The 15,000-nt window shown below is 47.4% G+C and overlaps 1 protein-coding gene across 11 annotated transcripts in view; it reads left to right on the top strand.

Annotated features, from left to right (window-relative positions):
* The window catches only part of LOC121559980 (ELKS/Rab6-interacting/CAST family member 1-like), a 507,203-nt gene that overhangs the window by 16,396 nt on the left and 475,807 nt on the right, over positions 1–15,000 (top strand). For all 11 annotated transcript variants that reach the window (XM_045213525.1, XM_045213520.1, XM_045213519.1 and 8 more), the window contains exon 2: positions 13,493–14,029. In XM_045213525.1, the coding sequence (XP_045069460.1) occupies positions 13,796–14,029 (234 nt within the window). In that variant the 5' untranslated portion in view covers positions 13,493–13,795. The remainder of the gene's footprint in view (positions 1–13,492; positions 14,030–15,000) is intronic.

Genomic DNA, 15,000 nt, shown 5'->3' with positions numbered 1-15,000 from the left:
TTACAGTGTCATGTCACCTGAGGGGGGAGGAGGAGGACCGTTTGTTTACAGCGATGGAGGTTAGAGAGTGAAACGCCACAGGCTGGGCGTGTGGAGGCGTGGTGTCTTGTGAATCCTGTGAGCCGGTTCATAGGAACAATGAGATGGTTTTAAACTGGACAGTGTCTGACTGAACAAACAGCCTCATATGGAGAGATGGTGAAGACACAGGGCCCTTTGATCCTGCTGAATGGAGAGATGGTGAAGACACAGGGCCCTTTGATCCTGCTGAATGGAGAGATGGTGAAGACACAGGGCCCTTTGATCCTGCTGAATGGAGAGATGGTGAAGACACAGGGCCCTTTGATCCTGCTGAATGGAGAGATGGTGAAGACACAGGGCCCTTTGATCCTGCTGAATGGAGAGATGGTGAAGACACAGGGCCCTTTGATCCTGCTGAATGGAGAGATGGTGAAGACACAGGGCCCTTTGATCCTGCTGAATGGAGAGATGGTGAAGACACAGGGCCCTTTGATCCTGCTGAATGGAGAGATGGTGAAGACACAGGGCCCTTTGATCCTGCTGAATGGAGAGATGGTGAAGACACCGGGCCCTTTGATCCTGCTGAATGGAGAGATGGTGAAGACACAGGGCCCTTTGATCCTGCTGAATGGAGAGATGGTGAAGACACAGGGCCCTTTGATCCTGCTGAATGGAGAGATGGTGAAGACACAGGGCCCTTTGATCCAGCTGAATGGAGAGATGGTGAAGACACAGGGCCCTTTGATCCTGCTGAATGGAGAGATGGTGAAGACACAGGGCCCTTTGATCCTGCTGAATGGAGAGATGGTGAAGACACAGGGCCCTTTGATCCTGCTGAATGGAGAGATGGTGAAGACACAGGGCCCTTTGATCCTGCTGAATGGAGAGATGGTGAAGACACAGGGCCCTTTGATCCTGCTGAATGGAGAGATGGTGAAGACACAGGGCCCTTTGATCCTGCTGAATGGAGAGATGGTGAAGACACAGGGCCCTTTGATCCTGCTGAATGGAGAGATGGTGAAGACACAGGGCCCTTTGATCCTGCTGAATGGAGAGATGGTGAAGACACAGGGCCCTTTGATCCTGCTGAATGGAGAGATGGTGAAGACACAGGGCCCTTTGATCCTGCTGAATGGAGAGATGGTGAAGACACAGGGCCCTTTGATCCTGCTGAATGGAGAGATGGTGAAGACACAGGGCCCTTTGATCCTGCTGAATGGAGAGATGGTGAAGACACAGGGCCCTTTGATCCTGCTGAATGGAGAGATGGTGAAGACACAGGGCCCTTTGATCCTGCTGAATGGAGAGATGGTGAAGACACAGGGCCCTTTGATCCTGCTGAATGGAGAGATGGTGAAGACACAGGGCCCTTTGATCCTGCTGAATGGAGAGATGGTGAAGACACAGGGCCCTTTGATCCTGCTGAATGGAGAGATGGTGAAGACACAGGGCCCTTTGATCCTGCTGAATGGAGAGATGGTGAAGACACAGGGCCCTTTGATCCTGCTGAATGGAGAGATGGTGAAGACACAGGGGCCCTTTGATCCTGCTGAATGGAGAGATGGTGAAGACACAGGGCCCTTTGATCCAGCTGAATGGAGAGATGGTGAAGACACAGGGCCCTTTGATCCTGCTGAATGGAGAGATGGTGAAGACACAGGGCCCTTTGATCCTGCTGAATGGAGAGATGGTGAAGACACAGGGCCCTTTGATCCTGCTGAATGGAGAGATGGTGAAGACACAGGGCCCTTTGATCCTGCTGAATGGAGAGATGGTGAAGACACAGGGCCCTTTGATCCTGCTGAATGGAGAGATGGTGAAGACACAGGGCCCTTTGATCCTGCTGAATGGAGAGATGGTGAAGACACAGGGCCCTTTGATCCTGCTGAATGGAGAGATGGTGAAGACACAGGGCCCTTTGATCCTGCTGAATGGAGAGATGGTGAAGACACAGGGCCCTTTGATCCTGCTGAATGGAGAGATGGTGAAGACACAGGGCCCTTTGATCCTGCTGAATGGAGAGATGGTGAAGACACAGGGCCCTTTGATCCTGCTGAATGGAGAGATGGTTAAGACACAGGGCCCTTTGATCCTGCTGAATGGAGAGATGGTGAAGACACAGGGCCCTTTGATCCAGCTGAATGGAGAGATGGTGAAGACACAGGGCCCTTTGATCCTGCTGAATGGAGAGATGGTGAAGACACATGGCCCTTTGATCCTGCTGAATGGAGAGATGGTGAAGACACAGGGCCCTTTGATCCTGCTGAATGGAGAGATGGTGAAGACACAGGGCCCTTTGATCCTGCTGAATGGAGAGATGGTTAAGACACAGGGCCCTTTGATCCTGCTGAATGGAGAGATGGTGAAGACACAGGGCCCTTTGATCCTGCTGAATGGAGAGATGGTTAAGACACAGGGCCCTTTGATCCAGCTGAATGGAGAGATGGTGAAGACACAGGGCCCTTTGATCCTGCTGAATGGAGAGATGGTGAAGACACAGGGCCCTTTGATCCTGCTGAATGGAGAGATGGTGAAGACACAGGGCCCCTTTGATCCTGCTGAATGGAGAGATGGTTAAGACACAGGGCCCTTTGATCCAGCTGAATGGAGAGATGGTGAAGACACAGGGCCCTTTGATCCTGCTGAATGGAGAGATGGTGAAGACACAGGGCCCTTTGATCCTGCTGAATGGAGAGATGGTTAAGACACAGGGCCCTTTGATCCAGCTGAATGTCATACATCAGATGATGCAGAAGGTTGCAAGCCTTCTATTCCTAGACATACTGTAGTTAGGAGGTTAGATGTGGTCCCTGGCTATGCCTTCTATCTCTCTTGCTTCTCTCTCTCCTTCCCTCTCTCTCCCTCTCTCCCTTAATCTCTCTCTCTCCGTCCATAGTGTTGTGTAAAATGCTTAATTATGGTCTCAGATTGGGTTTCAATCAAATTCAATCAAATGTATTTATAAAGCCCGTTTTACATCAGCAGATGTCACAAAGTGCTATACAGAAAACCCAGCCTAAAACCTCAAACAGCAAGCCATGCAGATGTAGAAGCACAGTGGCTAGGACAAACTCCCTAGAAAGTCAGAAACCTAGGAAGAAACCTAGAGAGGAACCAGGCTCTGAGGGGTGGAGATTATAACAGTACATGGCCATAGATGACCAGCAGGGTCAAATAATAATCACAGTGATTGTAGAAGTTGCAACAGGGCAGTACATCAGCAGTACATTTCACTTGGCTTTTCATAGCCGGGCATTTAGAGGTTGAAATAGCATGTGCGGTAGAGAGAGAGAGTTGAAAACAGCAGGTCTGGGACAAGCATGTCTGGGTTTCACTTGTTGACCAACTATCTAGCTGTTTACAGGAGCCAGTTATGAGGAGTCAGGTTGCCAATAACCTCAGCTCTGCTCCATCCAAAGTTCCTCCAGGGCCGGCATCATTCTGGGATATCTTTATGTGTGTGTGTGTGTGTGTGTGTGTGTGTGTGTGTGTGTGTGTGTGTGTGTGTGATGTCTTTATCAGTTTTCGACAGTGTATCAGCAGGCTCCTGACAAACAGTAGCTGATTATGCTGGCTTTATGGAACACTAGAATTAGAACCCACTAAGGCACAGAGGCAGTGGAATACTCACAACAATAATAATCCTCCTCTCTCTTTTATATGTCTGTCTGTCCCTCTCTCTCAAGTCCCTCTTCCTCTCTATGTTTCTCACTCTTTCCCTCTTTCCCTCTCTGCCTTGTTGCAAGCCCAGCTATTTACTGTTATGTAGAAGAGAGTGTCTTCTATAGTGATCATCCTCACAATAGCCTTGCATGGCAGGCTGCAGAGTGAACGTGACAATACTGCGTCTGGCTTTGTGAGAACACAGTAGCAAAGTCCTCCAATGGTTTAACTGTATTTGTTGTATTATAGCTGTATTATTCCCCTTCACTGTGACTCAACCAGATAAATTAAGATGATTAGCATCAAACTAACCACAGAATGAGATGTTATTGGGTTGTCAGAGAGGCAGAGATGACAGTCCCTTAAGCAGATCATCCACCTACACACTTTACACTTCATTTGAGTGAGGCAGGGAGGGAGGGAGGGAGGGAGGAAGGAAGGGAGGGAGGGAGGGAGGGAGGGAGGGAGGGAAGGGGAAGGAAGGAAGGAAGGAAGGAAGGAAGGAAGGAAGGAAGGAAGGAAGGAAGGAAGGAAGGAAGGAAGGAAGGAAGGAAGGGAGGGAGGGAGGGAGGGAGGGAGGGAGAGATGTGAACGCACCATTGAACACAGAGAAGAGAGTCAACACATGGAGGCTGTCCTCCTGTTAGTCTCATTACTGCAGTAGTCAATACATGGAGGCTGTCCTCCTGTTAGTCATTACTGTAGTAGTCAATACATGGAGGCTGTCCTCCTGTTAGTCATTACTGTAGTAGTCAATACATGGAGGCTGTCCTCCTGTTAGTCATTACTGCAGTAGTCAATACATGGAGGATGTCCTCCTGTTAGTCATTACTGTAGTAGTCAATACATGGAGGCTGTCCTCCTGTTAGTCTCATTACTGTAGTAGTCAACACATGGAGGATGTCCTCCTGTTAGTCATTACTGTAGTAGTCAATACATGGAGGCTGTCCTCCTGTTAGTCATTACTGCAGTAGTCAATACATGGAGGCTGTCCTCCTGTTAGTCATTACTGTAGTAGTCAACACATGGAGGCTGTCCTCCTGTTAGTCTCATTACTGTAGTAGTCAATACATGGAGGCTGTCCTCCTGTTAGTCATTACTGCAGTAATCAACACATGGAGGCTGTCCTCCTGTTAGTCTCATTACTGTAGTAGTCAATACATGGAGGCTGTCCTCCTGTTAGTCATTACTGCAGTAGTCAACACATGGAGGCTGTCCTCCTGTTAGTCTCATTACTGTAGTAGTCAACACATGGAGGCTGTCCTCCTGTTAGTCTCATTATTGTAGTAGTCAACACATGGAGGCTGTCCTCCTGTTAGTCTCATTACTGTAGTAGTCAACACATGGAGGCTGTCCTCCTGTTAGTCTCATTACTGCAGTAGTCAACACATGGAGGCTGTCCTCCTGTTAGTCTCATTACTGTAGTAGTCAACACATGGAGGCTGTCCTCCTGTTAGTCTCATTACTGTAGTAGTCAACACATGGAGGCTGTCCTCCTGTTAGTCATTACTGCAGTAGTCAATACATGGAGGCTGTCCTCCTGTTAGTCTCATTACTGTAGTAGTCAACACATGGAGGCTGTCCTCCTGTTAGTCTCATTACTGTAGTAGTCAATACATGGAGGCTGTCCTCCTGTTAGTCATTACTGCAGTAATCAACACATGGAGGCTGTCCTCCTGTTAGTCTCATTACTGTAGTAGTCAATACATGGAGGCTGTCCTCCTGTTAGTCATTACTGCAGTAGTCAACACATGGAGGCTGTCCTCCTGTTAGTCTCATTACTGTAGTAGTCAACACATGGAGGCTGTCCTCCTGTTAGTCTTATTATTGTAGTAGTCAACACATGGAGGCTGTCCTCCTGTTAGTCTCATTACTGTAGTAGTCAACACATGGAGGCTGTCCTCCTGTTAGTCTCATTACTGCAGTAGTCAACACATGGAGGCTGTCCTCCTGTTAGTCTCATTACTGTAGTAGTCAACACATGGAGGCTGTCCTCCTGTTAGTCTCATTACTGTAGTAGTCAACACATGGAGGCTGTCCTCCTGTTAGTCATTACTGTAGTAGTCAACACATGGAGGCTGTCCTCCTGTTAGTCATTACTGCAGTAGTCAACACATGGAGGCTGTCCTCCTGTTAGTCATTACTGTAGTAGTCAATACATGAGGCTGTCCTCCTGTTAGTCATTACTGTAGTAGTCAACACATGGAGGCTGTCCTCCTGTTAGTCATTACTGTAGTAGTCAATACATGGAGGCTGTCCTCCTGTTAGTCATTACTGTAGTAGTCAATACATGGAGGCTGTCCTCCTGTTAGTCATTACTGCAGTAGTCAATACATGGAGGCTGTCCTCCTGTTAGTCATTACTGTAGTAGTCAACACATGGAGGCTGTCCTCCTGTTAGTCTCATTACTGTAGTAGTCAACACATGGAGGCTGTCCTCCTGTTAGTCTCATTACTGCAGTAGTAAACACATGGAGGCTGTCCTCCTGTTAGTCATTACTGTAGTAGTCAACACATGGAGGCTGTCCTCCTGTTAGTCATTACTGTAGTAGTCAACACATGGAGGCTGTCCTCCTGTTAGTCATTACTGTAGTAGTCAAGACATGGAGGCTGTCCTCCTGTTAGTCATTACTGTAGTAGTCAATACATGGAGGCTGTCCTCCTGTTAGTCATTACTGTAGTAGTCAATACATGGAGGCTGTCCTCCTGTTAGTCATTACTGCAGTAGTCAATACATGGAGGATGTCCTCCTGTTAGTCATTACTGTAGTAGTCAATACATGGAGGCTGTCCTCCTGTTAGTCTCATTACTGTAGTAGTCAACACATGGAGGATGTCCTCCTGTTAGTCATTACTGTAGTAGTCAATACATGGAGGCTGTCCTCCTGTTAGTCATTACTGCAGTAGTCAATACATGGAGGCTGTCCTCCTGTTAGTCATTACTGTAGTAGTCAACACATGGAGGCTGTCCTCCTGTTAGTCTCATTACTGTAGTAGTCAATACATGGAGGCTGTCCTCCTGTTAGTCATTACTGCAGTAGTCAACACATGGAGGCTGTCCTCCTGTTAGTCTCATTACTGTAGTAGTCAACACATGGAGGCTGTCCTCCTGTTAGTCTCATTATTGTAGTAGTCAACACATGGAGGCTGTCCTCCTGTTAGTCTCATTACTGTAGTAGTCAACACATGGAGGCTGTCCTCCTGTTAGTCTCATTACTGCAGTAGTCAACACATGGAGGCTGTCCTCCTGTTAGTCTCATTACTGTAGTAGTCAACACATGGAGGCTGTCCTCCTGTTAGTCTCATTACTGTAGTAGTCAACACATGGAGGCTGTCCTCCTGTTAGTCATTACTGTAGTAGTCAACACATGGAGGCTGTCCTCCTGTTAGTCATTACTGCAGTAGTCAACACATGGAGGCTGTCCTCCTGTTAGTCATTACTGTAGTAGTCAATACATGGAGGCTGTCCTCCTGTTAGTCATTACTGTAGTAGTCAACACATGGAGGCTGTCCTCCTGTTAGTCATTACTGTAGTAGTCAATACATGGAGGCTGTCCTCCTGTTAGTCATTACTGTAGTAGTCAATACATGGAGGCTGTCCTCCTGTTAGTCATTACTGCAGTAGTCAGTACATGGAGGCTGTCCTCCTGTTAGTCATTACTGTAGTAGTCAACACATGGAGGCTGTCCTCCTGTTAGTCTCATTACTGTAGTAGTCAACACATGGAGGCTGTCCTCCTGTTAGTCTCATTACTGCAGTAGTAAACACATGGAGGCTGTCCTCCTGTTAGTCATTACTGTAGTAGTCAACACATGGAGGCTGTCCTCCTGTTAGTCATTACTGTAGTAGTCAACACATGGAGGCTGTCCTCCTGTTAGTCATTACTGTAGTAGTCAACACATGGAGGCTGTCCTCCTGTTAGTCATTACTGTAGTAGTCAATACATGGAGGCTGTCCTCCTGTTAGTCATTACTGTAGTAGTCAACACATGGAGGCTGTCCTCCTGTTAGTCATTACTGTAGTAGTCAACACATGGAGGCTGTCCTCCTGTTAGTCTCATTACTGCAGTAGTCAACACATGAAGGCTGTCCTCCTGTTAGTCTCATTACTGTAGTAGTCAACACATGGAGACTGTCCTCCTGTTAGTCTCATTACTGCAGTAGTCAACACATGGAGGCTGTCCTCCTGTTAGTCATTACTGTAGTAGTCAACACATGGAGGCTGTCCTCCTGTTAGTCATTACTGTAGTAGTCAACACATGGAGGCTGTCCTCCTGTTAGTCATTATTGTAGTAGTCAACACATGGAGGCTGTCCTCCTGTTAGTCATTACTGTAGTAGTCAACACATGGAGGCTGTCCTCCTGTTAGTCATTACTGTAGTAGTCAACACATGGAGGCTGTCCTCCTGTTAGTCATTACTGTAGTAGTCAACACATGGAGGCTGTCCTCCAGTTTGTCATTACTGTAGTAGTCAACACATGGAGGCTGTCCTCCTGTTAGTCATTACTGTAGTAGTCAACACATGGAGGCTGTCCTCCTGTTAGTCTCATTATAACGGTCTTAGGCAACTGTATAATATATACTGATAGCATGGCATAGGTCCAAGGGTTTTAGACTATATCTAACCTCCTCCTCTCCAGTTTTTCAGGCATTGTGTTAGAGTGACAATACAGTGTGATGTCTGGCAATCCAAGACTAGGCTTTATCCACCGATACCACTGGATATGGCCTGGATAGATGGAACAATAGTTGATATTCCCTGATGTTGCTGTTTATGAATTAGCTAGTCCAGGGGTATTCAACTCGTACCCAACGAGGTCCGGAGCCTGCTGGTTTTCTGTTCTACCTGATAATTAATTGCACAACACACCTGGTGTCCCAGGTCTAAATCATCCCTGATTAGAGGAGAACAATGAAAAAATGCAGTGGAACTGGCTTCGAGGTCCAGAGTTGAGTTTGAGGGAGCTAGTCCATATCCACTGATGAAGAAAGACTGTATTGGGTATTGGATTTTCCAACGGCTTGCGGAGGCAGACTGTGTATTGAGTGTGTTTTTGCCTGCGCGCTTGTGTGTGTGGAATGGCAGGCGTGTTGCTTCAGTTAGAAAAGGGCAGTGTGACTCTGTCTGGAACACAATTTATTATGGAAATCACAGAGAGGTGATTATTAGGCAGGGAGTATGTGTATAGCTTACTAGAAGAGAGAGAGGAAGGGAGAGATGAAGGGAGAGAGAGTAGGAAAGGGAGAGAGGGAGACAAGAAGAAGATGCACAGAGAGAGGGTAAGGGAGGGGGAGAGAGAGAGAGAGAGAGAGAGAGAGAGAGAGAGAGAGAGAGAGAGAGAGAGAGAGAGAGAGAGAGAGAGAGAGAGAGAGAGAGAGAGAGAGAGAGAGAGAGAGAGAGAGAGAGAGAGAGAGAGAGAGAGGGAGAGAGAGAGAGAGAGAGAGAGAGAGAGAGAGAGAGAGAGAGAGAGAGAGAGAGAGAGAGAGAGAGAGAGAGAGAGAGAGAGAGAGAGTAGAGAGAGAGAGAGAGAGTGTATTATATGAGAGAAGCACAGCACAGGGAAAAGAACAGAGCAGCTCGTCTGCTGGCGGGGAGTCATCCACCCACCCACCCACACAGGCAGGCAGGCAGCTAGAGTAAATACAGTATGGCATGTGAGTGACCCAGATACAGCCTGGACCTGGACCTGGCCAGGAGTCTGGAGAGGAGAGGAGAGGAGAGGAGAGAAGGGGGGAGGGAGGGAGGAGAGGTGAGAAGGGGAGGTGAGATGAGGGGAAGGGAAGGGAGGAGAGGAGGCAGGAGAGTGGCAGGTGAGGAGAATGATTATTCCAGAACTGTTCATTAGGCCATTATTTGCTCAACTGGGACAGTGTCTGACAGACGCCAGCCACTGTCCTCTCTCTCTCTACTACAGCCTGTGTCCTCTGTCCTGCATGTAGTGTCTCTACTGCAGCCTGTGTCCTCTGTCCTGCATGTAGTGTCTCTACTGCAGCCTGTGTCCTCTGTCCTGCATGTAGTGTCTCTACTGCAGCCTGTGTCCTCTGTCCTGCATGTAGTGTCTCTACTACAGCCTGTGTCCTCTGTCCTGCATGTAGTGTCTCTACTGCAGCCTGTGTCCTCTGTCCTGCATGTAGTGTCTCTACTGCAGCCTGTGTCCTCTGTCCTGCATGTAGTGTCTCTACTGCAGCCTGTGTCCTCTGTCCTGCATGTAGTGTCTCTACTGCAGCCTGTGTCCTCTGTCCTGCATGTAGTGTCTCTACTGCAGCCTGTGTCCTCTGTCCTGCATGTAGTGTCTCTACTACAGCCTGTGTCCTCTGTCCTGCATGTAGTGTCTCTACTGCAGCCTGTGTCCTCTGTCCTGCATGTAGTGTCTCTACTGCAGCCTGTGTCCTCTGTCCTGCATGTAGTGTCTCTACTGCAGCCTGTGTCCTCTGTCCTGCATGTAGTGTCTCTACTGCAGCCTGTGTCCTCTGTCCTGCATGTAGTGTCTCTACTGCAGCCTGTGTCCTCTGTCCTGCATGTAGTGTCTCTACTACAGCCTGTGTCCTCTGTCCTGCATGTAGTGTCTCTACTGCAGCCTGTGTCCTCTGTCCTGCATGTAGTGTCTCTACTACAGCCTGTGTCCTCTGTCCTGCATGTAGTGTCTCTACTGCAGCCTGTGTCCTCTGTCCTGCATGTAGTGTCTCTACTGCAGCCTGTGTCCTCTGTCCTGCATGTAGTGTCTCTACTGCAGCCTGTGTCCTCTGTCCTGCATGTAGTGTCTCTACTGCAGCCTGTGTCCTCTGTCCTGCATGTAGTGTCTCTACTGCAGCCTGTGTCCTCTGTCCTGCATGTAGTGTCTCTACTGCAGCCTGTGTCCTCTGTCCTGCATTCATGTGTGTGTCTGTGTGTCTTGACTATTGTGTGTATACTATACTAAGATATTGTATGTGGTGTTTCTGTACACCTGTGAGCTATAAATGGAAACTTCCATGGCATATTCTCTGTAGTGTCTGCTGCAGTGGAGGCTGCTGAGGGGAGGACGGCTCATAATAACGGCTGGAACGGAGCGAATGGAATGGCATGGAACCATGTGTTTGATGTTTTTGATACCATTCCACCTATTCCGCTGCAGCCATTAGCACGAGCCCGTCCTCCCCAATGAAGGTGCCACCAACCTCCTGTGGTCTGCTGTACACAGAACTGTCATACACACCACATTACAAAAGGAGCAGCATACTCTATAGAGCTTATTACATTATCGCATGCTGCCATGTCACTGTGAATTCTCAGTGATGTGACTCAGGGGAGTGGTGAATTCTCAGTGATGTAACTCAGGGTAGTGGTGAATTCTCAGTGATGTAACTCAGGGGAGTGGTGAATTCTCAGTGATGTAACTCAGGGGAGTGGTGAATTCTCAGTGATGTAACTCAGGGTAGTGGTGAATTCTCAGTGATGTAACTCAGGGGAGTGGTGAATTCTCAGTGATGTAACTCAGGGGAGTGGTGAATTCTCAGTGATGTGACTCAGGGGAGTGGTGAATTCTCAGTGATGTAACTCAGGGGAGTGGTGAATTCTCAGTGATGTAACTCAGGGGAGTGGTGAATTCTCAGTGATGTAACTCAGGGTAGTGGTGAATTCTCAGTGATGTGACTCAGGGGAGTGGTGAATTCTCAGTGATGTAACTCAGGGGAGTGGTGAATTCTCAGTGATATAACTCAGGGGAGTGGTGAATTCTCAGTGATGTGACTCAGGGTAGTGGTGAATTCTCAGTGATGTAACTCAGGGGAGTGGTGAATTCTCAGTGATGTGACTCAGGGTAGTGGTGAATTCTCAGTGATGTGACTCAGGGGAGTGGTGAATTCTCAGTGATGTAACTCAGGGTAGTGGTGAATTCTCAGTGATGTAACTCAGGGTAGTGGTGAATTCTCAGTGATGTGACTCAGGGAGTGGTGAATTCTCAGTGATGTAACTCAGGGTAGTGGTGAATTCTCAGTGATGTAACTCAGGGTAGTGGTGAATTCTCAGTGATGTGACTCAGGGGAGTGGTGAATTCTCAGTGATGTAACTCAGGGGAGTGGTGAATTCTCAGTGATGTAACTCAGGGGAGTGGTGAATTCTCAGTGATGTGACTCAGGGGAGTGGTGAATTCTCAGTGATGTGACTCAGGGGAGTGGTGAATTCTCAGTGATGTAACTCAGGGGAGTGGTGAATTCTCAGTGATGTAACTCAGGGTAGTGGTGAATTCTCAGTGATGTGACTCAGGGGAGTGGTGAATTCTCAGTGATGTAACTCAGGGTAGTGGTGAATTCTCAGTGATGTAACTCAGGGGAGTGGTGAATTCTCAGTGATGTGACTCAGGGGAGTGGTGAATTTTTAGTGATATAACTCAGGGTAGTGGTGAATTCTCAGTGATGTGACTCAGGGGAGTGGTGAATTCTCAGTGATGTAACTCAGGGGAGTGGTGAATTCTCAGTGATGTAACTCAGGGGAGTGGTGAATTCTCAGTGATGTAACTCAGGGGAGTGGTGAATTCTCAGTGATGTAACTCAGGGTAGTGGTGAATTCTCAGTGATGTGACTCAGGGGAGCGGTGAATTCTCAGTGATGTGACTCAGGGGAGTGGTGAATTCTCAGTGATGTGACTCAGGGGAGCGGTGAATTCTCAGTGATGTAACTCAGGGTAGTGGTGAATTCTCAGTGATGTGACTCAGGGGAGTGGTGAATTCTCAGTGATGTAACTCAGGGTAGTGGTGAATTCTCAGTGATGTAACTCAGGGTAGTGGTGAATTCTCAGTGATGTGACTCAGGGGAGTGGTGAATTCTCAGTGATGTAACTCAGGGTAGTGGTGAATTCTCAGTGATGTAACTCAGGGTAGTGGTGAATTCTCAGTGATGTGACTCAGGGGAGTGGTGAATTCTCAGTGATGTAACTCAGGGGAGTGGTGAATTCTCAGTGATGTAACTCAGGGGAGTGGTGAATTCTCAGTGATGTGACTCAGGGAGTGGTGAATTCTCAGTGATGTGACTCAGGGGAGTGGTGAATTCTCAGTGATGTAACTCAGGGGAGTGGTGAATTCTCAGTGATGTAACTCAGGGTAGTGGTGAATTCTCAGTGATGTGACTCAGGGGAGTGGTGAATTCTCAGTGATGTAACTCAGGGTAGTGGTGAATTCTCAGTGATGTAACTCAGGGGAGTGGTGAATTCTCAGTGATGTGACTCAGGGGAGTGGTGAATTTTTAGTGATATAACTCAGGGTAGTGGTGAATTCTCAGTGATGTGACTCAGGGGAGTGGTGAATTCTCAGTGATGTAACTCAGGGGAGTGGTGAATTCTCAGTGATGTAACTCAGGGAGTGGTGAATTCTCAGTGATGTAACTCAGGGGAGTGGTGAATTCTCAGTGATGTAACTCAGGGTAGTGGTGAATTCTCAGTGATGTAACTCAGGGGAGTGGTGAATTCTCAGTGATGTAACTCAGGGGAGTGGTGAATTCTCAGTGATGTAACTCAGGGGAGTGGTGAATTCTCAGTGATGTAACTCAGGGGAGTGGTGAATTCTCAGTGATGTAACTCAGGGTAGTGGTGAATTCTCAGTGATGTGACTCAGGGGAGCGGTGAATTCTCAGTGATGTGACTCAGGGTAGTGGTGAATTCTCAGGGATGTACTCAGGGGAGTGGTGAATTCTCAGTGATGTAACTCAGGGGAGTGGTGAATTCTCAGTGATGTAACTCAGGGGAGTGGTGAATTCTCAGTGATGTAACTCAGGGGAGTGGTGAATTCTCTCTTCTTTTTTAGCTTGAAGTATTTTCTCTCTCTCTCTCTCTTACAGATCATTGCCTCATCCCAGGACCCATGGACTAACTGGATGTTAAAACCACCTTACTAGCCAAGTTTACCAATCATCATAGTCCAATCATCCAGGAAATACAGGACATCTTTGAACATGAGCAATCTGTTCCTCTCCTTCAGATAAGACTGATTGCCAGTCAGTAACCACATAGTGTAACACTCTCTCTGTATCAGGACACTACAGTCCATATCTATTGGAGGATCACTGAGTCCACTGAGTCTCAGTATCTCACCTTTAACCCCTAACCCCCAGCCCTTGACCCTTAACCCCTGACCCCTGACCATGTACGGCAGCGCCCGCTCCGTTGCCAAGATGGAGGGCAACAACGGCAGCAGCCAGAGTCCCGGTCGTTCCCCGTGCCTGCCCCGCTCCCCGCACCTCGGCCACCGTCGCACCAACAGTACAGGAGGTCCCGGGGGAAAGACCCTCTCCATGGAGAACATCCAGTCTCTGAATGCGGCCTACGCCACCTCCGGACCCATGTACCTCAGTGACAACGAGGTCATCTCTCAACAGGTCATCTAACAACAGAATATTATATGTCATTTAGCAGACGTTTTTATCCAAAGTGACTAACAGTCATGCGTGCAATCTCCTTCTATTCTTTTAAGTCAGGGGTCTTAAACCTTTTCTTACCCAGGGACCCCCTCCCAGGCAAACCGGTGACCCAGGGACCATCATCATACGTTAACAAAAAATGTTTTTTTTCACGTGTCTTATCACCAGGTGAATGATAGTGGCAAGGATAAGTAATCAACATTTTAAAATGTATAGATTTGGTAGATAGTTGTTGTCATTGTTTTGACCTCCCCACATTATAACAGGAAGAGGAAGTGTAAACTCTACCATAGCCTATTAGCTAGAAAGGTAACTCAAAACACGTTTTTGTTAAGAGCAGCTGTTTAGCTGGTTAAACAAAGGTTAGCCATGTGTTGAAACAAATGTATGTCCAAGTCAAGAAAGCTTACCAGAAGCCAGTGGCGCTGCCACACTGGTAGCCTATTCATGGCTGCTTTGTCAAAGCCTACAGTATGTCAGATACTCCAGTGAGTGTAATTTGCTCAATGTTAGGAGTTGAAAAATAAAGTTTGCATCATTAGAAAGAAGATATTCTCCTCTTTTCTGCTGTAGGTATGTAATTACAATTTTGTTTATTCTGTTGTTGCTAGCGATATTCATAAATAAATTGAAATAATACAAAAATATAAATCCACATTAAAATAAATTAAAATGAATTGCGGATCCTCTGCAGTACCTCTAGGGATCTGCGGAACCCCGGTTGAATACCCCTGTTTTAAATGACAGTATGGCTAGCACATTGCTTTTACCAAAGACACTTCCTGTATGGCTAGCATATTGCTTTTACCAAAGACACTTCCTGTATGGCTAGCATATTGCTTTTACCAAAGACACTTCCTGTATGGCTAGCATATTGCTTTTACCAAAGACACTTCCTGTATGGCTAGCATATTGCTTTTACCAAAGAC

This window comes from Coregonus clupeaformis, unplaced genomic scaffold (assembly GCF_020615455.1).
Source record: "Coregonus clupeaformis isolate EN_2021a unplaced genomic scaffold, ASM2061545v1 scaf0120, whole genome shotgun sequence".
Classification (NCBI taxonomy): domain Eukaryota; kingdom Metazoa; phylum Chordata; class Actinopteri; order Salmoniformes; family Salmonidae; genus Coregonus; species Coregonus clupeaformis.
Note: the sequence above shows the minus strand (reverse complement) of the source record. Positions and strands in the feature narration are given on the sequence as shown.